This window comes from Mauremys reevesii, linkage group 8, assembly GCF_016161935.1.
Source record: "Mauremys reevesii isolate NIE-2019 linkage group 8, ASM1616193v1, whole genome shotgun sequence".
NCBI lineage: Eukaryota > Metazoa > Chordata > Testudines > Geoemydidae > Mauremys > Mauremys reevesii.
The window spans coordinates 46,486,240-46,512,530 of record NC_052630.1 but is presented as its reverse complement, the minus strand read 5'-3'; the positions used below and the strand labels follow the sequence as shown (position 1 = coordinate 46,512,530).

At 44.2% G+C, this 26,291-nt stretch overlaps 2 protein-coding genes across 13 annotated transcripts in view; one reads left to right on the top strand and one right to left on the bottom strand.

Moving 5' to 3' along the window:
- Positions 1 to 11,754: 11,754 nt before the first annotated feature.
- On the bottom strand, positions 11,755 to 14,877 carry LOC120369721 (histidine protein methyltransferase 1 homolog). 6 transcript variants are annotated; one of them, XM_039483325.1, is made up of 2 exons: positions 14,818 to 14,877; positions 11,755 to 13,178 (listed from the first exon to the last, which is right to left on the bottom strand). In XM_039483325.1, the coding sequence occupies exon 2, from the start codon at positions 12,916 to 12,918 to the stop codon at positions 11,815 to 11,817; it is 1,104 nt and encodes a 367-aa protein (XP_039339259.1). In that variant the 5' UTR covers positions 12,919 to 13,178; positions 14,818 to 14,877; the 3' UTR covers positions 11,755 to 11,814. The 6 variants fall into 6 exon arrangements, with proteins under 6 accessions (XP_039339259.1, XP_039339260.1, XP_039339256.1 ...); XM_039483326.1 differs by having other exon boundaries at positions 14,809 to 14,876; XM_039483322.1 differs by having other exon boundaries at positions 14,765 to 14,866.
- A 65-nt stretch (positions 14,878 to 14,942) lies between these two features.
- C8H1orf112 (chromosome 8 C1orf112 homolog) overlaps positions 14,943 to 26,291 on the top strand; it is a 34,324-nt gene continuing 22,975 nt past the window's right edge. For 3 of the 7 annotated variants that reach the window (XM_039486445.1, XM_039486443.1, XM_039486442.1), the window contains exons 1-10: positions 14,972 to 15,067; positions 17,067 to 17,106; positions 18,486 to 18,574; positions 19,879 to 19,983; positions 20,949 to 21,089; positions 22,276 to 22,438; positions 22,734 to 22,818; positions 23,391 to 23,529; positions 24,074 to 24,154; positions 26,127 to 26,191. In XM_039486445.1, coding sequence (XP_039342379.1) covers positions 18,509 to 18,574; positions 19,879 to 19,983; positions 20,949 to 21,089; positions 22,276 to 22,438; positions 22,734 to 22,818; positions 23,391 to 23,529; positions 24,074 to 24,154; positions 26,127 to 26,191 — 845 coding nt within the window. In that variant the 5' untranslated portion in view covers positions 14,972 to 15,067; positions 17,067 to 17,106; positions 18,486 to 18,508. Of the gene's footprint in view, positions 15,068 to 17,066; positions 17,107 to 18,483; positions 18,575 to 18,615; positions 18,637 to 19,878; positions 19,984 to 20,948; positions 21,090 to 22,275; positions 22,439 to 22,733; positions 22,819 to 23,390; positions 23,530 to 24,073; positions 24,155 to 26,126; positions 26,192 to 26,291 lie in introns of those variants that run through there. The other 4 variants (XM_039486446.1, XM_039486441.1, XM_039486444.1 and 1 more) reach the window with 4 other exon arrangements.

Sequence of the window (26,291 nt, the reverse complement as noted above, 5' to 3'; positions counted from 1 at the left end):
ATATTGCTGTATCCCTATGGGGAAGAGACATGTTAAGCAAATTTGGATTGCATTTTACTGTTTATGACTGAGGCCAGTGCTGTTAGTGCCTGGCCAAGTTTTGCCGCTTTTGCTTGGGTGTAGTTAGGCCCCCCTTTTTCTTGGCTATTCGCCAAGTTTTAGTAGCTAGTGGTGTTTTGATTGAGGCCAGTGTTTTATTTTCAGCCTGTGATGGAGCGATTCTGGCGGGACCCAACTGAGAGTGCCAAATCAGGACCAATTGCTCAAACAGGGCAGTTACAGCGCTAGGCTGAGGTTTTTCCACCTCTAAGGCAAACCAAACCAGCCAGACAAAAGGACTTTGGTCTCACCCCACTGGCTAACCACAAGTCACACAAGCAATTTCGTTAGACACTCCAGCCTCCCAGTATCACCACCAGTGCACTCGTCCTGGGGATAAATGGTTATGAAAACCAACACCCCATTAAAAGAAAAAGGTTCTCTCAATCCCAAAGGACCAAGCCCCAGACCCAGGTCAATATACACATCAGATCTTACCCACAAATCACGCTGTTGCCAATCCTTTAGAATCTAAAATCTAAAGGTTTATTTACAAAGGGAAAAAGGTAGAGATGAGAGGTAGAATTGGTTAAATGGAATCAATTACATACAGTAATGGCAAAGTTCTTAGTTCAGGCTTGCAGCAGTGCTGGAGTAAACTGCAGGTTCAGATTAAGTCTCTGGAACATCCCCCGCTGGGATGGGTCAACAGTCCTTCGTGCAGAGCTTCAGTTTGTAGCAAAGTCCTTCCAGAGGTCAGAAGCAGGATTGAAGACAAGATGGAGATGATGCATCAGCCTTATATAGACTTTTCCAGGTGTAAGAATCTCTTTGTCTTCACTGTGGAAAATTACAGCAAAATGGAGCCTGGAGTCACATGGGCCAGTCCCTGCATACTTTGCTGAGTCACAAGGCGTGTCTGCCTTCTCTCCATGGGTCAATTGTGTAGCTGATGGTCTTCAATGGGTCATCAAGCCAGCTATGCAGGGCTAGCATCAGCTTGTCTGGGACACTTCCCAGAGGCAGAGCATAATACAAAATACAGACAGTACAGAGCGAATACTTATAACTTCAACTACAAAATGATACACAGACATACAGACAGCATAATCATAACCAGCAACCCAGAACCTGGTCTTAGACACCTTATATGACCCCCTTTACTTAGGATTTGGTGCCACTACAGGACCTTGGTTGCAACCCATGTTCTATATGGTCCCCATTTATATCAATAACGTCACACCCCCAACGCAAAATTGATGCAGGCAGGGATGACAAAACATCGCTGACTGCATCCCAAGAGCCCCCTTTCCTTGGGTCTGTCTTACTACAGCTAGTGTTGGGCTAGAGGCCGTACCAGTGTATAACCGAAATGGTTTATCAAAGTCATGTTCAATAACATGAATGAATCTCTTTACAAACTTAAGGTATAACTTGGTTAGCTTTTGCAGCATGGTTCCTGTATGTTTCATGTGATCTTGCCAAGAGCTAAAGAAAACAGCTACTTCATCCATACCAGCTTTGGCCAATGTTTTGAACCCAATTAACATTAAACCAATGTAGATATTGATGTTGTTCATAGTATAGGACTCTTGGCATTTAGCCATGAAAGCAATATGGTAGTGTGCCTCAGTTTCCCCTTTCATACAGCCCATCAGGTCTGGAATGTATTTTCCCCTGTGAAAAGTTCCAACACTGTTTACAGGCATTAACTGTGAAACATCAGTATAGCAAGGCCCTTTAACATGAAGTGTGTTTTCATGTATTCCTTTCAACATGTTCCAGGGATTTTCCAAAAGATTGGGCCCATTGTACATTGTTACAGTTCTTGGCAATAGCAACACATTAGTTACAAAAATTAGCATTAGCAATAACAACAAATTCATTGCAAGTGTCCATTTGCAATTATGTTTGTCATGCCCGACCCTTGGCTCAATACCATTGGAGTTTGGGCATTTTAGGGTTAACCTGTGGCTTCCTTTTGCAAAAATCAGTTCTCTCTTTCCTCCTTGTCCTGCAGGATGAGACCCTGATTTCTCTTGCTTACCAGAATTCACTGGCTGATGGGGTGGGACCTCTGTGCTAACAGCTATTAGCAATTCTTTCTTCTCCCTGCCAGCCAAGTAATTCGCATCAACACAGACACTAGCTTTTAACTTCTTAGCTGCTATGGATTCCAAGGCTGGACTTTGTCTTACAGAGATACCACACAAATCCAAAGAGTCTGAGGGTGAGAGCTGGCTTGCTCTCCCCGCCTCCTCAAGCATTCAGCCATAAAACTGTTCTGCTTTGAAACACCAGTAACTGAATCTGTCCTCAGATCCTGAAGCACAGACTGCTCACTTACCGATTCAGCATGGAGACATTCCTGTCCCAACACCATTGTCTCCCCAACAAGCTGGCCACACACAGCCTCGTGGTTATAGGGCTGCTCAACTTCCTTAACAGCTTCTACTCCACCTGAGACCTTTTCAAAGCTGCCCACACTGGATCTCTCAAAAGGAAAGTCAGTGGATCCATTCACAACAGAAAATTTCTGGCTGTTAGGAACTGAAACTTTCTTGATTAAATCACTTTTACACCCTTCAGTTGCAGTAAACTGCTTGCACAGGCTACCATGAGGATTCCTTTCCCTAGGAGCTTCTCTAAGCAGCAATTCACCCCTCTCAGAAATTCTGCCCTTCCCCTCTCCACCTAGGGCTTGCTCTAAAGGAACACTTCCCTGAGCAACCACAGATGCTTTCTGGGTCTCACTTACATTTAGAATCACTTCAGGCCCAACAGGCGGATTTCTACACAATCCCCTTTTAGGCACACCTACAGACTTTCTAGATAACAGGTCAAAAGCAGTCTCCTTCCCTTGGCCATGAACAAGTTTAGGAATCTTTTCCTTCTTGCTACAAGTTGTCAAACCGTCAGTAGGTAACACCATTAAATCACCTTCATGCTCTCCTTGTGCCCTGGCTAGGGTATCACCCTGATCAGACAGAGTTGCTACACCCTTTTCCAACCACACATTAGCAACTGGCAAACTACAAGCACCAGAATTGTCTGTTCTCTGGGATTTTGCTAAGACACTAACTGGATGCAACCTAGTCACAGTGCCATTCTCCCCAGCAGACACAAACTCAGGACCATTCCCTTCCTGGGCTTTAGCTGTATTTACAACCGACTCCGAGACAACTGAATCACCCTCAACCATCACAGGCTGGAAGGCCCCTTCTGTCTGCTCCACAGACACAGAAGAGCCGGAGACACATTCTCCTTCACCAGACACACAGCTTGGGATTTCACTTCCCTTGTCCCAGCACACAGGGCTGTTCACAGACAACTGCTTGGAGACCGAGGTAGCTCCCTTCATAGGCAAGTCAATACTCCTGACAGAGACAGGCACATTCCCTTCACTGTCACATTTCTCCACACAGGAAACAGGTAAGGGATATGGACACTCATCTTCCACTATCCCTCCCTTCCCAAACTGCTGATTAGACAAAGCCATCAGCTCACAAGGCTTCCTAGGCTCCTCCAAACTTTCCCTACCAGGCACATTGCCTCTCCCCACAGATAAGCTGCTGCTCTTTTCACTACACTGAGCTACTTTTAGCAAATCACAGTTACCCATTTCAGGTTTACTTCTACAAGCTGCACTAGCCACCAATCCATTACCCATTACAAATTTACCCTCTCCTTCCTCAGTTAGGGATTTAACCTGAGAAACATTTTCCTCCCCAATGAGATTTTTCTGCTCTTGATCTAATTTCAGATTTCCTTCTGAGACATCAGACGGACATTCAGAAACTTCATTCCCAGACACACTGCTTTTTTGCATAGACAAACCTTTGGAGCAACCCTCCTCAGGCAAATCATTGCTCACAATAGACACAGGTTTAAGATTATTCCTCTCCTGTGACTGGCTACCTGGACTGAACAAAGCTTTAACATTTTCCCCAATTAAAAGATCTTTAGGCAATAACTTCCTGACACCAGCTATCACTTCACGCTGAGCCCCATTCCACTCAAGGTGGATTCTGGCTAAAGGCACATGGACAGTAAACTCACAGAGGATCACAACATTCACACTCTGATTTGGTAAATAATCTTCCTCTTTGACCAGATCTGCTTTAACAAGAGTGATGTTAGAAGCCATAATTTGCCCTAAACAGCTTTTACCATTGACTTTTACACACTCTATGAATTTTCCATTACCATTCCCATCCATCGCACTGGCACAATTTATGGGGCCACCCCTTACTGAACACACAGTAACAGCATTGACATAAAAGGTGGCATTGTTGGGGTACATTTGGTTACCCCCAGACAACTGTTCAGAGTTATACAACATACCAACATTGTTACAAACTGAACTTTCAAGAGGATACAGTCTCTGCTGTTCTTCCATTGCTTTTTTGACTTGGAGTTGGAGTCTAGCTGTCTCCTGTTGCATCTGTCGAGTTTTCTCCTCAGCAGCCGGCAGCTCCAGACGCCTCTTACAAGCTTTTTCTTCTCTCTTAGCAACTTCCTTCTTTCTCTCATCAGCCTCTTTCTCCATTCGAATTTCTGCCAGTTCTTGCTCATAATCAAACTGCAGGCTGTCTCTCAAGGCTTGCAGTTTCCTTGCTTTTCCTGATGCTTTCTGTCTCATGGTCACTGATCTTTAACCAACCAAACTCTCAATCCCAAAGTTAAAATTTGGATAGCGTGGGGTTCTGACCCAAAGCTTAATTGACCTGGTTCTGTGGATCCAAGCACGACTACGCCACTGTGACGGAGCGATTCTGGCGGGACCCAACTGAGAGTGCCAAATCAGGACCAATTGCTCAAACAGGGCAGTTACAGCCCTAGGCTGGGGTTTTTCCACCTCTAAGGCAAACCAAACCAGCCAGACAAAAGGACTTTGGTCTCACCCCACTGGCTAACCACAAGTCACACAAGCAATTTCGTTAGACACTCCAGCCTCCCAGTATCACCACCAGTGCACTCGTCCTGGGGATAAATGGTTATGAAAACCAACACCCCATTAAAAGAAAAAGGTTCTCTCAATCCCAAAGGACCAAGCCCCAGACCCAGGTCAATATACACATCAGATCTTACCCACAAATCACGCTGTTGCCAATCCTTTAGAATCTAAAATCTAAAGGTTTATTTACAAAGGGAAAAAGGTAGAGATGAGAGGTAGAATTGGTTAAATGGAATCAATTACATACAGTAATGGCAAAGTTCTTAGTTCAGGCTTGCAGCAGTGCTGGAGTAAACTGCAGGTTCAGATTAAGTCTCTGGAACATCCCCCGCTGGGATGGGTCAACAGTCCTTCGTGCAGAGCTTCAGTTTGTAGCAAAGTCCTTCCAGAGGTCAGAAGCAGGATTGAAGACAAGATGGAGATGATGCATCAGCCTTATATAGACTTTTCCAGGTGTAAGAATCTCTTTGTCTTCACTGTGGAAAATTACAGCAAAATGGAGCCTGGAGTCACATGGGCCAGTCCCTGCATACTTTGCTGAGTCACAAGGCGTGTCTGCCTTCTCTCCATGGGTCAATTGTGTAGCTGATGGTCTTCAATGGGTCATCAAGCCAGCTATGCAGGGCTAGCATCAGCTTGTCTGGGACACTTCCCAGAGGCAGAGCATAATACAAAATACAGACAGTACAGAGCGAATACTTATAACTTCAACTACAAAATGATACACAGACATACAGACAGCATAATCATAACCAGCAACCCAGAACCTGGTCTTAGACACCTTATATGACCCCCTTTACTTAGGATTTGGTGCCACTACAGGACCTTGGTTGCAACCCATGTTCTATATGGTTCCCATTTATATCAATAACGTCACACAGCCTTTTTCAGTTAATTTATTTTGTTCACATTTTACCATTCATGATTGAGTTTACTGCCCTTTCCCTTGTATGGCTAACCAGTACCCCTGTGTGGGTGGAATAGTGGCCACTGCCCCAGGAGAAGCTTTTAGCATTGTATTACTTAAGTGAGGAATAATACCAGGCGGGCCATGTGGAAGAATCCACTAGCCCCTGGAATTCGCCGGTTTTTGTTATCAAGTAAAAATTTGGTAAATGGCGAATGCTCCATGATTTTAGAGCGATTAACGCCTGCATTTAATCCATGGGACCCCTGCAGTGTGGAACCCCAAATTCCAGTTTTATCCTATATGATTATTAGCTTATGATAATAGGTTTTAAAGATTTTTTTTAATGATTTTTCCTTGTTTTAAAGATAGGGAGCTTATTTTCCCTGTGGAGGTGGTGGTGGTTTTTATTTAATTTTTTGGACCTCTGCCCCCGGGCACGATGGGGCTAATCCTCCCTCGTTCCCATGCCGGAAAATATGGCGTTTAGATAGTCCCCAGGGTAATAGATAGTGATTATGTGGGAAGAATTTATGTTCAGATTTGGGCTCATATGCCAAAACAGCAGCACCAAGGGGACTCATGGGCCCAGATGGTGATCCTTCCCTTCCCTTTTTGGCTAATATATTTTGCTATTGCCTGGCCGAGTCCTGCCGTTTTCATTGCAGCTTTTCTTGGCTGTTCGCCAAGTTCCCCTTCTTCTTGGCTGTTTGCCAAGCCCTCCCTTTCTCTTGGCTGTCCGCCAAGTTTCAGTTGCACGGTGTCCTTGACTGGCCAGCGTTTTTTTTTCCTTTAACTTTTTCAGTTAACTCATTCTGTTCTTTTCGGATCCCATTGATAGTTGTGCATTTTTTTATTAAAACGCTAAATTTTTAGTGAAGCATTTTAAGATCCCCCTAATTTAGGCCCAATGTATTGTTCAAACCTGTAATTATTGTGCAAGTTTTTTTCATTATCCCGAACTGGGTGTTAACCCCCGCGGCCTTTTATTCAATCAAATTTGGCAAATGGATGTCAGGCTTTATCCCCCTTTTTTTTTTCCTGGAAATATTTACATGTTACCATTGATACCTATTTTCATTACATTTGGGCCACCCCCCAGCGGGGCGAATAGGCCAAACACGTGATTAATCATGTTCTTGCTGCGGTGGCCGTTATGGGCCGCCCCCGACAGATAAACACCGATAATGGCCCCGCCTACATTTTTCACAGATTTGCGGATTTTTGCACGCAGTGGCAAATTAACCATGTTTTTGGCATTCCGTACAATTCCACTGGTCAAGCCATTGTGGAACGGACCAATCGTGCACCTAAAGACTACCTGAAAAAGCAAAACAAAACAGTGGGGGATGATGGGCCAACCATGGGAGCCAAGCAAAATTAATTAGCGATAGTTTTGTTTACCCTAAATATTTTAAATGTCTTTCAGAATTTTACAGCCACTGAATGACATTTAAGATGGAAACCCCGCTCCCATGCCCATCTGTCAAATATAGGCAGAGCCCAGACCCTAATTGGTATGGCCCCGTTCCACTGAGAACCTGGGGACGGGGGCATGCCGCTGTGCTTACTCCCACAGATCCGTTGTGGGTCCCTGCCAAAAATGTGCGACCGTGGCACGATGACGTGGCATCAAGGCCTCAAGAATCCGATACCCAACTTCAATCTGAACCTAACCGAGACCTTTCAAGCGTGCCAAGCCACAAAGACGGCACCAAAGGTTACCTGGGGGCAGGTGAAACGACTGGCGCAACAGGCTCAGCAAACGCTGGAGAATAACAAGGCCAAGCCTACCCCCGAGAAATTTACTGCTGTTATCTTTGCTTCATTCATTCATTCATGCCCGTCACCCCAACCGGGGTATGGGCCGCCAACAACAGATCTCCATAGTCTTCTATCCTGGGCCATTCGCTCTAGCTGGTTCCAGGTATAGCCCATTTTTTTGCTATCAACCTGAAGGTCGCGTCGCCAGGTATTTCTTGGGCGGCCTCTTTTCCGCTTGCCTTGGGGGTTCCACTGCAGTGCCTGTCTGGTGATGTTGGTTGGCTGCTTGCGTAGTGTATGTCCTATCCAGCCCCACCTTCTCCTTCTAATTTCTTCCTCTGCTGGGAGTTGATGGGTCCTCTCCAAGAGGTGGATGTTACTGATGGTGTCTGGCCAGCGGATCTGGAGAATCCTTCTGAGGCAGCTATTAATGAAGGTCTGGATCTTCCTGGTGATTGTTTTGGTTGTCCTCCAGGTTTCAGCTCCATACAGTAAGACTGATTTCACGTTGGAGTTGAACAGTCGAATCTTTATTGCCAAAGACAGCTCTCTGGAGCTCCAGATGTTCTTGAGCTGTAAGAAGGCTGCTCTTGCCTTACCAATCCTTACTTTGATGTCTGCGTCTGTGCCACCCTGCTGGTCGATGATGCTACCTAGGTAGGTGAAGGACTGCACTTCTTCCAGGGGGCTTCCATTCAGTGTGACTGGGTCGTTGCTGATGGAATTGATCCTAAGGATCTTGGTCTTGTCCTTGTGGATGTTGAGGCCAACCTGTGATGATGTGGCTGCCACTACGTTGACAACATGAAGCCTACTCCCTGTGTGTGGTGTGCGTCGCTCTCTTCATGTCCTGAATACAGCAACAGCTCTCCTGTCAACAGTCGTCTCTGTCCAGCTTGCGTCCATCTTGTCTCGCTAATGCCTAGTAGGGTCAGGTTGTTGCTCCTCATCTCTGCTGCAACCTGCGCCGTCTTTCCTGACTCGTACATGGTCCTCACGTTCCATGTGCCGATGGTAATCCTCCTGGCTGCAAGAAGGGTGATCGGCTTAGTGGCTTCCTCGCGGCTTTCACCACCCAGCGTCATGCATCTTCGAGTTGAAGACCCTTCTTTTTCCAGGCTAAAAGTCTCTGTTAACTCTATTGTTGGCGTTTCTGTAGCAAGCTGATTTTTACAGGGTGGAGTTGCTAGCCCCACGCCCAACCCTCCTCCTTTACCCTGACTTGGGACAGGCAGATGGCCCCAAAGGACCTCTCTGGTGGAGTTTTATCTTTGCTTGTTGATTACTAATTCTTTTATCATATTGTTATGTTGTTTTTGTGTGTTACCGGTTAGGGCCGAACCCAAATTGCATAACCGTATGCGTTATAATATATGGGCTCGACTTGTGATTCTTGCCTATTAATCCTCCTTTTGTTTACAGCAGGCCCCTGAGATGCATGGCTTGTTAGACACCTGCCTGGTCCCAGTATGTAAGGCGCCGGGCAGTGCTGCACATGCAACGGGGATGTTTAATTTTATAAATGTCATATTAGATAATAGAGCGGTAATTGATTACCTGCTATTGCTTAGCCATGTGGGTTGTGAAGAGGTAAATGACATGTGTTGTTTTAATCTGACAGACAATTCTAAACGGATTCAAGCACACATAGATAACCTCCAAGAATTGGCACAACACATTCAGCAGGACAGGAACCCATCATGGTGGGATGACCTTTGGGCGTGGCTGCCATCCATGGGATGGGTCCGAACTGTTTTGCAATATGCTTTGATTGTTATTGCCTGCTTGATTGGTTTTTGTTGCTTTGCTCAGTGTATTCCTAATAATATTAGGATGTGCTTTACACCCTGTCGGCGCAAACCCCTGCCTACATTCCAAGCCGTCATGTATGCCCATAGAATCATGAAACATGCGGATCAGGCACGGGTCGACAAAACAGAAAAGGAGGGGATGTAGGAACGTTACACTTCTTAAGCGCTAAGGGGGTAGGAATGCCGCCCCCGGATTTAGAGCGGATGAAGTGGTTCCCACACCCCCACACTTCCGATCAGGAGACACACAGATAAAGCGCCGACCAGGTGCATACCACTGGAGTACACAGTGCATAAGGCACCAATCAGGGGAGGGGGCGAAGTAGTTGGATTATGTTAGCACATGCGCATAACAGAATGATTTATGTAACCATTATAATAAAAGACGTGGAAAATCCCCGCTTGGGGCACTCTACCGGAACAGACTGACTGACTTGGCTTCATTCATTGCTACAGGAGAATACAGCAGTAAGGCAGCTCAAGGTCTGCAGTAATTGGCTATTAGTAAATACCTTGTGTGTATTGCAAGGCACAAGTTCAAAAGCTGAATACGTTCGACTATCTGAGCATTGCACTAGAAACCTAAGAACTAGGCTGCCATGGCTTATTGTCGCCGGAGGGTGGCTTTCTTTTATATATATTAATTTTTTTCTAAAAGAAGTCTTCTGGGGACATGAGTGGGAAGAATTAGGCAACTCTTCCATTATGGAAAAAAGTTCCTTGCAGAAGGATACAATAAAGTAGTAGATGGTTATAAGCACCTTTTCATCAACAGAACACATCTAGGATTCTCCTTCTTGTGTATCCTTCTCCCAGTGCAAATGGATTGCACTCCCTTAGCTCTTAGACTTTTGACTCCCTGAGGCAATAGTAAAGTGAGAGACACACACTGGTCATTATTGCACACAACCAGTTGTGACTCCGATTGGAAAACGGTAGCTATGCTCTGCCAACCTTTGTCCACAGCCTCCCTCCCTTTATACCCAAACAAGTTGCCATTAAAAGTAGATTGAGCAGATTTTATAAGGTAATCACCCTTCTGTGCTTTGGCAGTAGTGTAAATATCAACATTATACATAGGGCTCTTCGTTTTCAGCTTTTTGTTTTAATTTGCCAGGAATTTATCAGTGTTTATTCAAAATTTAAAAAACAGTGAAAAATGGGTAAAAGCTGAAAATGAGGGGCAGCAGGTGGTGGGAGAGGGGTGCTCAGTACTCACAGTCTGCAGGGAGCAGGTGGTCTCAGCAGCGCGGGCCTGGACCCCTGCCTGTCTTCCTCCCTTACTGTGAAGAGGAAGATGGTGCCAGGATGAAGGGCCATGGAATGTGAAAGCTCCACTCCATGAGTACTGGACCCTTTGCCAGACAGAGCCCCCTCCCAATCCTAAGCCTTCAACATGGCCCCAGGGCACAGAGCCCTACTTGCTTCACTTGCCAGACAGAGTCCCCTCCTGACTCCACCAGTAATCAGAAAATGCAGCCTTCCACTCTCCTCCTGACCCCTGCCTGTCAGCCAGGGGAAGCAGATAGGGCCCTGCTGAAGAGCCAGGGTCAGGAGGGGCTTTGTCCAGAAGGGGCCAGTACTCAGTGCAGTCTTCTGGTCCCCTCCGAACACCAGCCTTTCAGACCCTGTCCGCTTCTTCGGTGCAATGGGGGAGCGAGATGGGTAGGGAGCTCAGATAGCCCAACCATTGCGCTTAGGACAGAATCTGAAGACCACATTAGAGACTTTTAGGTAGATAGGATGTAAGTTTGTCATTTGAGAAGGATATTTACAAGTTTTAAATCAAGCCCAGGTGAGGGTTGATTGCTAGCAATTACCATATGATGACCCTTCAGTGGCCTACATTAAATGAATTGGTTTCAGTCCAGTTCTTAGTGGACCAGTGTTACTACCACAATCAGAATATTAACCACCACCCTTGGTGGGCAGCCTCAGCAGACAGGCCAAGAACTGAATTAGAATGGAAGCCAAGTTCCCTTACCTGTAGAGGTGGGTCCCTGTAGAGCAGAGAGGAGGTAGATGGACGAAGCAAGTTTCACTGCTGCTTTCTGTGTTATACCTGTTTTATGAGAGAATTTAAGAGTGCCTCGCCTTGTCAATTTGGCACCTTCTGACAACACTTATAAAAACTCTTATGAAAAAAGCAAATATATACAATTATATAGTGAAAATGAATTCTTCACCTTTTTCTCCCACTCACACAAAGGAGGAAAAGGCAACCTGACCTATAAGACATTTCAGAACAACTCAACAGATAAAAAGGCAGAGGGACATGTGGCTATAAATCACATCTTTATTAAGATATTTAACAGGCACAATGGGGAATGAATGGATTAACTGGAAATCTTAAAGGTCATTTCAATAATGTACCGCATCAGTCCTTCATCGATAACTTTGACAGTTCTAGTCCTGAACACATTCCTCTCTTCAATGAATTTTTCAAAGATATGCACACCACCTCCCACCCCAAAATAATGTGCTTTGCTAGCCAAATACACGCGGCCATTTTTATCCAACAGTTTAGAAATTGTATCATGCAAAGCACTGTAGTAGTCAGGATTGTAGATGGTCTCTGATGTGAGAATAAGGTCATACTTTGAAAAGGGTTTGTTGCCACTTAACAGGAGTTGGCTAAACTCAGCCCATTCTCCAGAAAAAAATCTGCACTTAGACATTAGAGCTGGTATGAAGTCTGCTTTCTTGTGCTTCTTTGAAGGAGGTTCACTAATTCCACCATCACCACCACCATCAGTCCAGTTAGCCACTACATTAGGCAAGGTTATTTCATCAATCACAGTGCGGTTATAGTCCTGAAAGTGGACTTTTTCAGCTTTTCTCTTTAATGCAAGTATTCCCAGCAGCCCAGCCCCACAACCAAGATCCAAGACTGTCTTGTTGATAAACTGCATTTCAGCCTCTGACAAATAATCCATGAGATCAAAAGTGCATTCCCATATTTTCAGCCCTCCTTCATAGATGCCTGTGATAAGATCAGAGTGAGAAGAAATACTTTTAGACACTATGTCTTCTTCATGGGAGTCATTTGAAAGGGTCATTTCCACCACAGAAATATTTACATAGTATAGGCCCTGTACAGTGTCCATAACTTTATTTTCTAACACTTTGCTGAAATCTTCAGGAATATTATGCTCTTTGGCAACTTTAAAGCCGGCTCGTTCCTTTGGCAGCACCTGCACCTGGCTTTTATCAGGGCTACAGTTTGCTACTGGATCTGTAGTTTTGGGTGTTGCCTCATGTGCACACAGAGACTCCTTGTGCACAACATTTTCTTCTGATGAAATTTCTTTGCTCTTTTCTGTAGATCCGCCTGGATTCAAAGAAGCCTGTGCAGATTCCAGCTGCAAGGCTGTATTACCAAGAGTCTCAAGTTCATTTTCTGCTTTCTCTTCAATAGAGAAGTTAAACTGAAAAGCCATTTTCCTATGAAGTATGAAAAAAGTAAATCACAGCTTATATCCAAAGTTACAACCGGGCAGACACTCATCCAATAATATTGTTAATATAAATGTGATTTTTCTTCTATGGCTTGTGCAGATAAGAACTTGTTCCCTGGCTGTAAGACTGCTCTGCCATAGTTAAAAGCTGTCTGCAAAGATCTTTACATTAGTCATCACTATGAAAGCCTCTACTTTGCAGGTATAATGTCCACTTTCTCTGCAAATTCATCTGTTGAATTCTACAAAAAGAGAATATATGTCAAATATCACATTTCATTAAATTGAAAGATAAATACTTTGCACTTGTATCTATCCAAAGGACAACATAAGTTACAAATATTATCTAATGCCACCTTGTAACATCTCTTTGAGGTAAGCAATTTTTACTATTCCCATTTCACAGAGGAGAAAACAAAAGACAATTAAGGGATTTGTGAAAGGTAATTCAGGAAGTGAATGGCAGAGTTGAGTAACGTCTGGTCTCCTGAATAATTTAATCTTGTGTTTTAGTCACAGCCTTCCTCCCTGCAAAGCACACCGACAAGTTCAAGAAGATATAAATTGCTTGCCTACAGGAAACTAAAATTTAAAATTTGATTGTCCGACAAGAAAATGTGATTGTTCCAAATTTCAGACTGTGGGCTCATTCTCGTCTGTAAATTAAAAGATTGTTGCTCGGCATTCTACTTGCTCTATTTTGAACTACTATGCCAGGGTTTCTCCTGTTCTTTTTCAGGGCATCTGATTCTCACTTAGTATGTTTGGTTTTGTCCTCACTTTACAATAAAAGTGACACCATCAGTCAGAAACGGTGCCAGAAATGAGACAATTTCTAATCTGAATAAGAATTCTAATATCTAAATAATATTACGGCTCATATGCATACCCATCTAGAAAACTAGATCCAGCCACACAGACTAGCACTACTCTAGTTCTCCACTAGCACCGCCTGCAGATGTCCCAATTTTTTAGGGACAGTCACTATTTTGGGGTCTTTTTCTCATATAAGCTCCTATTACCCCTCAGCCCCATCCCAATTTTTCACACTTACTGTCTGGTTGCCTTAGCCTGCAGCTGCACTAATTCTGCACACATTTCACCCCATGCTTAATCTTACTCCTGTGAGCAATCCCACTGCTTTGAGGGGTTCTTGTCTTTAATGGAGGCCAACAATCTTGTGAGCAGAGTTTAGTAAGTGCATAAATGTTTGCAGAATTGGGGCCTAGGGCTCTGTTCTTCTCACATTACTATCTGTGCTACAGTAGCCTCTAGAGTCTAAGATCGTGGCCCCATTGTGCTGGGCACTGTACATGTAGAGCAAGAGACCGTTTGTCCTGAAGAATTTGCAATCTCTAAAGAGACCAGACACAAGATGAGAGGGGGAAAAGAGGCAGAGAGAGCAGGGGTGTGACTTGCCCAGACGCTCAACAGACCAATGCCACAGCTGGGAACAGATGCCATGTCTCCCGGTGCCCACTCCCCTGCTCCATCTGCTGCTTCCCCAGAACAAATCTGTCCCTGTCCCACTCCCTTGTCCCTGGCTGGCTGGGGGGAGGGGGTCACTCACCCTGCCCTGGCCCTGGCTGGCTGGGGGGAGGGGGTCACTCACCCTGACCCGGGCCCTGGCTGGCTGGGGGGAGGGGGTCACTCACCCTGACCCGGGCCCTGGCTGGCTGGGGGAGGGGGTCACTCACCCTGCCCGGGCCCTGGCTGGCTGGGGGGAGGGGGTCACTCACCCTGACCCGGGCCCTGGCTGGCTGGGGGGAGGGGGTCACTCACCCTGACCCGGGCCCTGGCTGGCTGGGGGAGGGAGGGGGTCACTCACGCTGCCCCGGGGTCCCCGCGGCCCTAGCGCGCACGGCTACATACAGCCCCTACCGGCCCTTCCCGCCCTGTGCCGGCCCGGCCGCCTCACTGCGCCGCGCGCTTGGCCCGGCCCTCCCACACGGCGCGGCACCTGCCGCGGGGCTGCTGGGAGAGCGCGAGCCGCGCGGGGGCTGCCGCTGGCGGGACGGAGCCGGGCCGGGCCAGGTCCCCGGCGGACCCCGAGCTGCTGCTGCGGGAGCTGGGCGGCTGGGACGGGGCGCTCTGCCGCCGGGAGCTGCCCTGCGTCCTGCCCCGCCTGCTCATATCCTTCCGCGGGGCCCCGGCGTGTCAGTGGGGCGCGGCTGGGCGATGCAGGGTGTCAGGGGGGCAGGAATGGGGCTGTGAGTGCTGTGGGGTGTCAGTGGAGCAGCTGGCAGCGGTGGGGCACTGGGGGGTGGGGCTGAGGTGCTGCAGGGTGTCACTGGGGCTGAGGCTCTGTGGGGTGCCCCTAGGATGGGGCTCTGTAGGGTGTCACTGGGGTGCTGCAGGGTGTCACTGCAGTGAGGGTGGGATGCAGGGCTAGAGCCAGAGCACTGGGGGTTGTCGCTGGGGCCAGGGTGCTGTGGGGTGTTGCTGGGAAAGGAATGGAACTGGTGTCAGGTGCTGATGGGGTGGCACAGGGGCAGAGTTGTGGGTGTTGGGGGTAGGGATAGGGTGGGTGTCTGCACTGATGTAGCTGTTGGGTGGCATTGGGGCAGTCATAAGGTTGATGGGTTAATGCAGGGTCTCCATTGCCCAGCACTGTTGGTTTCCGACTGCCAGGCACCCATCACTGTGTGCAGCCCATAGCCTTTTTTACCCTGTTCTCCAACCTTAGCTACCAGTTGTCGCTCGGTTTCTCTGACTTCCTCCCTACTCCCATTGCTGTGTATTGTGTTTAGTTTTTGTACACTTATCCCACTGACCCCTCAAACTGTTAAGCCCTTTCAGGGCTCTGGATGAGTGCGGGACTCCCCCTCGCAGAGCGGTTTTTGGGGCCATGGCTTTTCAGTTTAACTTTTCTAAAGATGAGGTTACCAAAATAAAAATAACAGAGTATCCCAGAGTTCTGAAAATAAAGAACATGTGGGCCTGGCTAGCAAATGTAACAGCAGTGCAGTAAAGTGAAAATTCAATTTTAAAAGAATTCAATATTCCAAAGGGGTAAATTTGAAATGTAGCAACCCTGAATTCTAATAATCCTCTTAAAATAACACACTTTACAAGAATAAACATGTAAAAGGAAAACTGCAGTGAAAAGAAGATTCTGATCCTGACACTGAATTATAAAAGATGAGTAAAAGAAGTTATGAGCACCAACTTTTAGTTATTTAAAATTATTGAATGTTAATTTTCTATGTAGAGAGACAAGGTGGGTGAGGTAATATCTTTTGTTGGACCAACTTCTGTTGATGACAGAGACAAGTCTTTGAGTGCCACAGAGCTGTTCTTCAGGTCTGGGAAAGGAACTGCCAGCCTAAACAGCAAAATGCAAGGTGGAACAGATTGTTCAGCATAAGTAGTTAGCACATATTGTAAGGGACCATTCAAGGTAGAGTGGCTTGTTTACTCTTCTGCAGTCATAGGACAAAGGAGGGGGTTTATAGGTTACAGATTGTTGTAATAAATTGTAAATCCACAGTCTCTCTCTTGGGTCCCTGATTTTTTGAAAGCATTGTGCAGGTTTCTTTTGAGAATGAGGACATAAGTCAGCAGACAGAGTGAACGCTTTTTGAAAAGTGTTCACCCACAGGGGCTATAGGGTGTTTTTGCTGCTGGGAGTTCCTTTACCAGACCTGAAGAACCTGTGACTCAAAAGCTTGTCTCCAACAGGAGTTGGTCCAATAAAAATATTACCTCACCTGCCTTGTCTCTCTAATATCCTGGAAACATTACATGAGTACAACTACACTGCATGCTATCTTTTATGTAGACAATCTGATTAACAGTAGGATAGAGAGTGCTGTTACTGGAATACATTGGAAAGTAGGAATAATTCAAAATTATAAACAACATTCTATTCATTTTTGTGTTTGATTAAAGTAGTTAAGTAACTTTTTTTTTTGCACTAATTCACTTTGAATAAGATATCTGTGTGTATATAGTTACATTTATATTGGTCCTAATCCTGCAAGCATTTAAACACATGGTGGATGCTACTATGGAAATAGTGCCATTGATTTACCACATCCTTTTAAGTGTTTGCAGAACTGGAGTCGTAGCAACTTCCATAGTAGGATTAGTCTGTACATATTTGGGTTTCTTTTCTTTAACATTTTTACTCGGTGTATCAAAATTCTGACGACTGGACCGAGCGTATTCGTAAGTTATAACTTTATTTGGTGTTACAGTGCCTCTTCCCTATAAGTCGTTTTGTATTACAATTATTGTACTGTAGTCCCTGTGTTAATTACAAATACTTTTACAAAACCAAGGAAGATAATGTTATAAGACAGTCTTCAATAATCACAGACATTCTGAACAACTTAAAAACAAAAAGAGAAATAGATTCATATGTGTGTATGAAGATCTTGTTTTTCCTTTTGGGCCATTGATAATTGCTAGGGTATTTATTAAAAATAGAATCTCTTTTCACTTTCTGTCTCATTTGTACACTGGTATCACAATTTGTCATCAGCATGGAAGTGGTTCTAAGCCAGGCATGGGCAAACTTTTTGGCCTGAGGACCGCATCAGGTTTCAGAAATTGTATGGAGGGCCAGTTAGGGGAGGGAGTTGTGGTCCGGCTCCGACCTCCTATCTGCCCCTCCCCCCCAGGACTCCTGCCCCATCCGCCCCGGCCCCCTGCCCCTGACTGCCCCCGCCGGCCCTTCCAATCCCCCCTCTCATTCCTGACAGCCCCCCAGGGACCCCTACCCCATCCAACCATCCCTTCTCCCTGTCCCTTGACTGCCTCTGGAACCCCTGCCCCTGACTGTCCCCCGCCGCCCCATCCAACTCTCATTCCTGACTGCCCCCCGCCCGGGACCCCTACCCCCATTCAATCCCCTGTTCCCTGCCCTCTGACCGCCCTGACCCCTGCCCTCCCAAACTCCTTGGCCCTCTATCCAACCCCCTTGCTCCCTGCCCCGTTACCGCTTCCTGGAGCACTGGTGGCTGGCGGCGCTACAGCTGCGCTGCCTGGCTGGAGCCAGCCACGCCGTCAGCACCGCACAGTGTAAAGCACTGGGTCAGGCCGGGCTCTGCATCTGCGCTGCTCCAGAAGCTCGCAGCCCCCCGTGCCCAGAGCATTGTGCCCGCGGTGGAGCGAGCTGAGACTGCGGGGGAGGGAACATCAGGGGAGGGGCTAGCCTCCCGGGGCAGGAGCTCAGGGGCCGGGCAGGAAGGTCCTGTGGGCCTGATGTGGCCGGCGGGCCGTAGTTTGCCCACCTCTGTTCTAGTCAATGTGGCCTGGTATCCTAGCTATATTATATAGTGCTGTATATCAGACTGTTGCTTCCTGGGAAGGTAAAGATCCCTACATTCATGCACCTCTCCAAATGGGCATTGTTATGGGGGTGGGATTCCTTCCTTCCTTCCTTCCTAGCCTCTCAGACATCAATTTTATTTGTTAGGGTCGCTATCCCTTTTACAATCAGAAAGAATACTTGTGCAGTTGCAAGTATTTTTATTATAGCGGTAGTGGTATGTTTTTGATCATTTTATGGTGTTCTCCTTTACTGCAAATATTTTGCTTCACAGGTGTGCTGAGGATTCTGACTGAAATGTTTCTGCCTCATATCAACCTTTCAGAATTAGAGCAAACCTTTTTCTCAAAAGTGTTACCCAAGGTATGATGTCTTCCGTAATGTGAAGAATCAAACATCAGTACTAAAAACCTGGTTACTACAAGGTCTGTAGTAGTTTGTATGATAGAATTCTTGTTTTGAAATCAAGCTAATGTTTGAAATACGTTCCCTTTCACTCTAAAATGATCTCATGATTTTATATCCCGAGTCCTGCTCCTGTGATTTTTATTGTTGGTTTCAATGGCTGGAAGAGTGGGCCAATGATGTTATGTATGATGGAGTCAATAATAAAGTGAATTTTAAAAGCCTGTTTTGAGAAAAATTGACCTATTAAAACAGACGATAAGCAACTGCAGAATTACATTATTATGATTATTATTATAATTTGAGGGTGCTTCTTTGGCTAAATAAATTGCAAGGCCCAAGACCAAAGTATTTGTAGCAAATAATCTATAAGGCCAAATTAACCTAGGATATGGTCAGTCCTGACAACATGAAATACTCCCTTTTTATTATAGCTATACTGAAATTCTTAAATTAAATATTCACATTTTAAATGGAATAGAAGAGACTACAATAGGGGTTGCCTAGCTCCCATTGTCTGTAGGGGTTTAATTCCCTAGAATCCCTGCTTGTAGACAACAGGAAGTCTGTACGGGCGCCTGGTCAGTTCCTACTCCAATATTAATCATCCTCAACAGATTTTCAGAGCATAGAAAGAAACTGGTTCATAATGTGCATATCCTAAACCTTTGTAATTTCACCACATCAGCGATGCAAAGTTCTATATCTGCTTGGAAAGAACTGCTTATATCTTTCTAATTCCATGACTAACAACGCTAAGGCATCAAGACCAATCAAAAGAAAAACAAATCTTCAAAATGGCATGACCTCAAAACCTTTTCAGAATAATAAACTGCCTTTAAAACAAAACAAAACTCTCTATCACCAAAATGATTGATTTGAACCAAACTTAAGAAAAGTCTGTGCTAGGGTATGATGTATTATATAAAATTTGTAGTAATGTGAATATTGGTTAAAGTTGGGGTTGACGGTTACATGGGAAGCTCCATTAAACTAACTATAGAGAGACTCATTTCTGTGTAATTACAGAATGCATGATATCTGCCCTCCTCTTAAATAGAAGTGTGACCTGTGGAAACTGCAGGTTCTGACATGCAATACTTCTTGCTCCAAACAGCTAGGCTATGAAGCATAAGTGTCTGCATTCCACACCTCCATACCAAAGATAAAAGTGGATGTATGATGGGTGCCCTGGTTTTACACTGGGTATATGTTGGAGTCTAATAATATCAGTTTTATTTTAATTTGCTTTATTCTGACAGGCAATACAATTATTTGATGATTTGTTGTATGAATTATCTAGTCAAGCCAAAGGACTAACCAGCCAGAACACAGAATTATGCAAAGCGGTGAGGAATGTTTTACAGGTAAGTCTATTTAAATGACTGTAAGAGCAGTGGTTAGGTGATTATATGTTTTTTACCAAAACCGTGGAGAGATTTGTGAAGTGTTTGTGCCAGTAACAGCTGAATGTAAAATTCCATTCTGGATTTGTCATAGTGCAACTAGTTTGAATATGTCAGGCAGTGTCCATATATTTCTGTTGATAAAGGGTAGTTCAGCATGTGTATAAATACTTTCAGGATTGGGGCTTTAGATTGTTAGTCTTGATTTTCATCATGTTGCATTGTGAGGTTTCATGTTTATCTGTCATTGACTCTATATGATATTCCATCATCAGTCATAAAGATTCTGCTGGCCAGATTCTGCCCTTCATGACACACATGCAGTTCCATTGTATTAATTATTGTTATAAAAGTGTAACTGAGGCTAAAATTTAGCCTGCAGTTGGATTTGAGTTAAAAATTTGATAGATCATGTGTAAGCCAAAATAGAATCAATTTTTTTCTCCAAGATCTGGATTGGGTCAGCAGTGCTAACAGGAATAATTAGTAGTAAAAAAAAAAAAAAAGAAAGCAGATGTTGTTCTAAATGCTCTCAAGGAGCAGAGCCAGTATTTAGGAAGATGCCTTTTTTTTCATAATCACTTTTTAGGGTATAACTGTGCTTTGAAAGCTCTGTTAGTTGATACTGTCAATCTTGAAATAATAAAAAACTGATAAGCAGCAGACAATACAAACATGATTCTCATGTAAAGAGAATATGACATCACAGAAAAGCTGTGGTCTGAAACTGCTGCTGTCTTTTTTACAGAGCTTCATTCATTTTTCTGGCTTCCTAATACTTTTCTGTTTGCTAATGTCCTAAAAGACAGAGAACAGTTTAGCCAAATGCACAAGGGAAGAGCTGCTTTACAATTTTTGCTTTTGAATTAACTGCTGCAGTGTATTGTTATAGATTGTGCCTTCAGTGATGATGATCTCACTTGCAGACTATGGTGCAGCTGCTGGAAACTCTGACGGGTTGTGTGCGACATATCTGTACCCTGCAGGAGCCTGTGCCTCTAGAGAGTATCCGTAGCCTTCCCTCTTCCATTCTGTATGTAATCAAAAACACATTTATGCACTGCAAGGTAGGTCTCTGGATTAATAGGAAAAAAAACTATTCTAGATCTAGTTATAGAGCATTTTAAAAAATCCTTTGAGATGTGATTTTGCTTTGAAAAGTTACTTTTGTGCCTTTCCGTACTTGTTGTCTCAATATTGGATCAAATGTGCTCAGTTTACAAGTATGACAATGGCTTTTCCAACTGCCAGCTCTGCAAACTCAGCGTGGCCTCTGAAAGCCAAGCTCAGTTATTTCCATCTTGTGCATTATTACCAGTAATAAAGGTGGTTCTGATGAAATTCATACCGTTTAAGATGAGAAGGGATCATTAGATTATCTAGTCTGATCTGTATACCACAGGCCATTACACTTCGCCTGGTTACTCCTGTATTGTGCCCAATAAATTGTTTAACTAATTAGGCCCTCATTGACACCCGTGCAAGCCCATTGTCTTCAGTGGGTTTGCAGAGGTGTAAGTGATTATGGATGTGTTAATATTAACCCTATGATTCAGTGCAAATTTCAAGGCAGATTTGTGATTGGGATTAAATACTTTGCGTTATGTATAAAAACATGTTGGTGTCACATTTTACAGCACCTGCAGATGGAGGAAAACTGATTGTTGTGCTTGAAACTTTTCCTGCTGTAAGCAGTGCTAGTATCAGAAGACGTAATAATTTGTCATCCATCCTACTGGCATCAATTTCCCTTTTGAGCTTGTCTTCCTTGCTTATTAGAACCTTTCAATACTTATGGAGCCAGATTACACAGTGAGACCTCGCTAAGGACTTCTCCTCCAGTAGGCAATCTGTTATTAAGAAACACTTTAAAGTACTGGGAAACTTTTGGAATACAACTATGTTTATCATGAAATATGGTCCTAGATTTTGGTAGAAATCTGATTTTATAGTCATGCATCAAGGGTCTGATTCAAAGTTCAGTTAAATCAGTAGAAAGACTCTTGCTGATTGACTGGTCTTTGGATCAGGCCCTAAGTGAGTAGGATTTTGTAGTTCATGCATAGTAACCACAGATGGTTATTTAAAGTCTACAGCTCTTGCTGGTTGTGTGAGTTGAAGTAGATGTTTGTATTCCTTGATTCTGCGCCCATTGACATTTGTAAGAAAAATCTCATTGATTTCAGCAGGAGCAACATCAAATCTTGATTCTCAGACATTTTCTAACTCTCCCTAATCCCACATTTCCTACAGGACAGCGAGTCACTGTACAGTGGGTGCCTGCACTTGATTTCTGACCTCCTCCAATCTCTGTTTAAAGAGACCTATTCTCTTCAAAAGCAGCTTATGGAGCTGCTTGATATGATCTCTATGGAATCCGCTTCTGTTGAGGACAGTATTGTAGATATGGTGTCAGGTGTGTATATGAAAGATGTTTCTTTATCCTGCCCAGCCCCCTGTTTTCTACAGACGGTGGGCCTGATCCCCCAAAATGCAGAGCACTTCCTGCTAGACGTTGAGCACCCTCAATTCCTGTTGCCTTCAGTGGGAGTTAAGGGCGTTCAGCACCTGATAATTGGTCAGTTTTCCAGAACTGGAAGGGGTTTTGCAAATGCAGTGATGTGACAGCTGTGTTTGGTTTTTTTTCAGGCATTGCATATACAGGTCCATTTAAATTCAGTGTTTGTTTGCTCTTACTGTTCTCTCTGCAGTGATCCACACTGTGCTGGAGATCTGCTCTGTCATTTCCAACATGGACCATGCCCTTCATGCCAACACATGGAAGTTCATAATCAAGTATGTTTTAATACTTTGAAGGTTGCTGTTGTGTATCCCAAGTGTATTTCAGAGCCACTGTTTTATAACTTGTTTAAAGCTAGGCTTTTCAAAAGTGCCTATGGGAGGTGGGGTCCTGATTCCCACTAAAGTTCAACTAGTAATGCATTCTCAGTGGAAAAAGTTATAAGCCTTGTCTTAGAAAGTCAAACACTCTTAAATCTTTTTTATAATGTGTTAAGGAAATAAATTCTAAATACAATATTATGATTTAAATGTTCCCCAAGGGTCTGAATTGAAATTCCACTGATATTGTTGGATTAGATTCTGTCACCTTGTTGACACATCCTGTATCCCTTCTGTGCTTCGATAAATAGTCACAATAGGATTAGAGTGGTTCTGTCTCTGAGTTCCTTGGCATTTGTCAGAACACTGCTGCATTAGTGCACTCAGAAACCATGGTGATGGGTGCAGTGTAGGAGCCTAGACAGAGTAGAGTAGGGTCTGTGGAATAGTGCTCATTAAGACCTGTTGTCTCTTGATTTGTTTCTGACAATTAAGCATCTGATCCTGTTCCTCTCTGGCTTTGTTAGGCAAAGCCTCAAGCACCATTCCCTGCTACAGAGCCATTTGAAACACATGGACATCCTCAGTGGCCTGTGCAAGGACACCCTCTTCTCATTCCATTCCTGTTTGCAGCTGGCTGAGCAGATGAAGCTGTCTGGGACGCAGGTGAATGAACACTCCCCCAAAACTACTTTTGGGCTTGAGAAAGAGTCGGGTTAGGAAGCACTGCAAAGATAGATATGTTTGCTAAGCAGTGTTACTGGTGAAAAATAGTCTCATTTTACACACTAGGTACTTCACATTGCTTACAAGGTTCTCTAGAAAACCACATTGAAAGGGAGACTAATAGCACTGGTTAGTGTCCAGGATACTTTGGGTAGATACAAAGAGTATTCTCCCTCCCACCCCACCTCCAGTACTCTTTTCAGGAATCTCATTCATTTCATATACTGCTGCTTTCACTAGGTCAATTAAAAGACAACAGTTACGTTTTGAAGATTCCTGTGAAAAATTGTTTTGAGATTCCGGGGACATCATCCATTCTTATAGGTTCTCCCCAATTTCTGCTGTGTTTGTGTGGAATCCAAGCTTCCTTTAACAAACAAAATAAAGTTTCTAGCCCTGTTAATAATGTATCTTGCAATGTTGCTTTCTTTGATATCTTCTTAGTCTGTCCATGGTGTTTTCATTGCTGCTTTCCTTTTGATAGGAGAACACTGACTACAAGTTGTTCCAGAGGACAGTCAAACTGTGTAGATTCTTTGCTAATTCTCTTGTTCACTACATCAAGGTAAGATTTATTATATGGGTCCTACATGAGTATAAAACTAACTCTGTACTGTGCAAATAGACACACTGATCAGGTATTTTGTGTTGCTACCCCATACTTATGACTGTGGTATCTGGATGACATAATTAACACCCATACTTACCTGTTTGTGATTTATTATCTCACATATAATACAATTTGGATACCTAATACTGTTCACTACTTCTGCCTATCGTTTGCAAAATAGCTGCCTTGCTGTATTCTTCCAGCTGAACACCATGCTCTCTGACTCCATCAGATTTCACACGCTAAGCAGGGTCAGTACTGTACCTGGATGGGAGCAGCGAGATGCAGCAGGCATTGGCTTCATTTGAACTAGTTCCGTTGCTGAGAAACCAATATGACCATTTGCCACTAGAGGATGAATTTGATAGCATGAGAGGCAGTATGGTCTGGTGCAGTGGTTTTCAACCTGTTGCCCGCAGACCCATGGGGGTCCACAGACTAAGGGCTTGGCTACACTTACAAATTTGCAGCGCTGCAGCAGGGTGTGAAAACATACCCTCTCCAGCGCTGCAAATTGCGGCGCTGCAAAGCGCCAGTGTGGTCAAAGCCCCAGCGCTGGGAGCGCGGCTCCCAGCGCTGTACGTTATTCCCCACAGGGAGGTGGAGTACGGAGCAGCGCTTTGAAGTGCTAAGTGTAGCCACAGCCTATGTCTAAGATTTCAAAAGTGGGTCCATGTCTCCATTCAAAAATGTTTAGGGGTCTGCAAATGAAAAAAGGTTGAAAACCACTGTTCTAGTGGATTAAGTACAGGACTGAGAATAAAGGATTCCTTCATTCAAGCCCTGTCTCTGAGTCTTTGGCTTTGGTCAAGCCATTTAACTGTTGTGCCATAATTTCCGTGACGGTGTGAGAGAGAAACAGGTTCACCAGTGGCTTTGGGGCCTAGTGATCTCGACCCTCAACTTACTTGAACAACGGCCCATTGCAACATTTGTCTAGATGTTGGCAACTGTCCATATCACCAGCACAAATAGTTGGATTCCATTTCTGCAGCAGGAGGCTGGAGGTGGGGTGATACCTGAAGATCTCAATCACTGTCCAACATCTTTTTATAAAATAGGTTAGTTAAGTTTGGGATGTAGCCAAGAGAATCCCCTTCCTAACCCTCCCCACAAATCCTCTGGCTAGTCTTGTGCAGCAGTGTAATAGTGGTGAACAGGAATCAGTTACGTATGGAGATGGGTGGAGAAAAATTGTTACACAGAAAAAGGTGTAAGGCTGTCTCTGAATGTGTGAGTTCTGGTGTTCCATTGCTCTTAAAAAAGACCTTAAACTCCCTCTTAAAGCAAATGTGAGCAGGAGATTTAAAAATAAATAATCTGGCTGGACTCTTTTTCTCCTGGGATTTTCTGCAAGCTCCTATCACTTACCTAGGGATAACTACAGAAAACCACTTTCCTCTTTCCTACTCTTTCTCTCTGTCCTTTCCTTCTCCCTCCACCTCTTTCTTCTGATAATTCTTATTTTAACCTCTTGGTACCCATTTAAGTAACACACCAAATAGCAATAACAAATGCAGAGTAGATAATGAGGTATATAATCAGCTTGTCTGTTGTGTTAATGTCAGTTATCTTTTTGTTTATGCATGGGATAGAATCAATAGTCTTTAAAATATGTGAAGAGTGCATTTTTGTTTGTTTGTGATTGACTGTGGTTATTGCTCCTGTAAAAGAAGATTAAGAAAACCCTTAGCTTATTAATTTAGCTTCCTAAAGAGGAGAAACACATGGTAATTTTACTTGATAATTTGTCATGTGTTGTGCATTTTGCATTTCTTTTGCACTATGCATCAGAGCAGGCTACAACTTTTAAAAATTAGACTTCATAATAAAGCATTTCACAAATAAATTCAAGTAAGCAGAAGAAAAATATATTTAATCGTTATTTCATTTTGAAAATACCATTCAAAATTGTTGGCTTTTGCAGGAATTTATTCCTTTCCTCTCTGATTCCTGCTGTCAATTACACCAGCTGTATCTTCAGATATATAGGTAAGTGAACCACAAAGAATAGCTCTTTGATTCCACTGCAGGGCCATCTCTGTATCAGCTCTGAAAGTGTCTGTTGTAGTTACAGCAGTTCCAAATGTTA

Coding starts and splice junctions, on each gene's coding strand:
- LOC120369721 (XM_039483325.1), bottom strand. CDS start 12,918: ATGGCTTTTCAGTTTAACTTCTCTATTGAAGAGAAAGCAGAAAATGAA.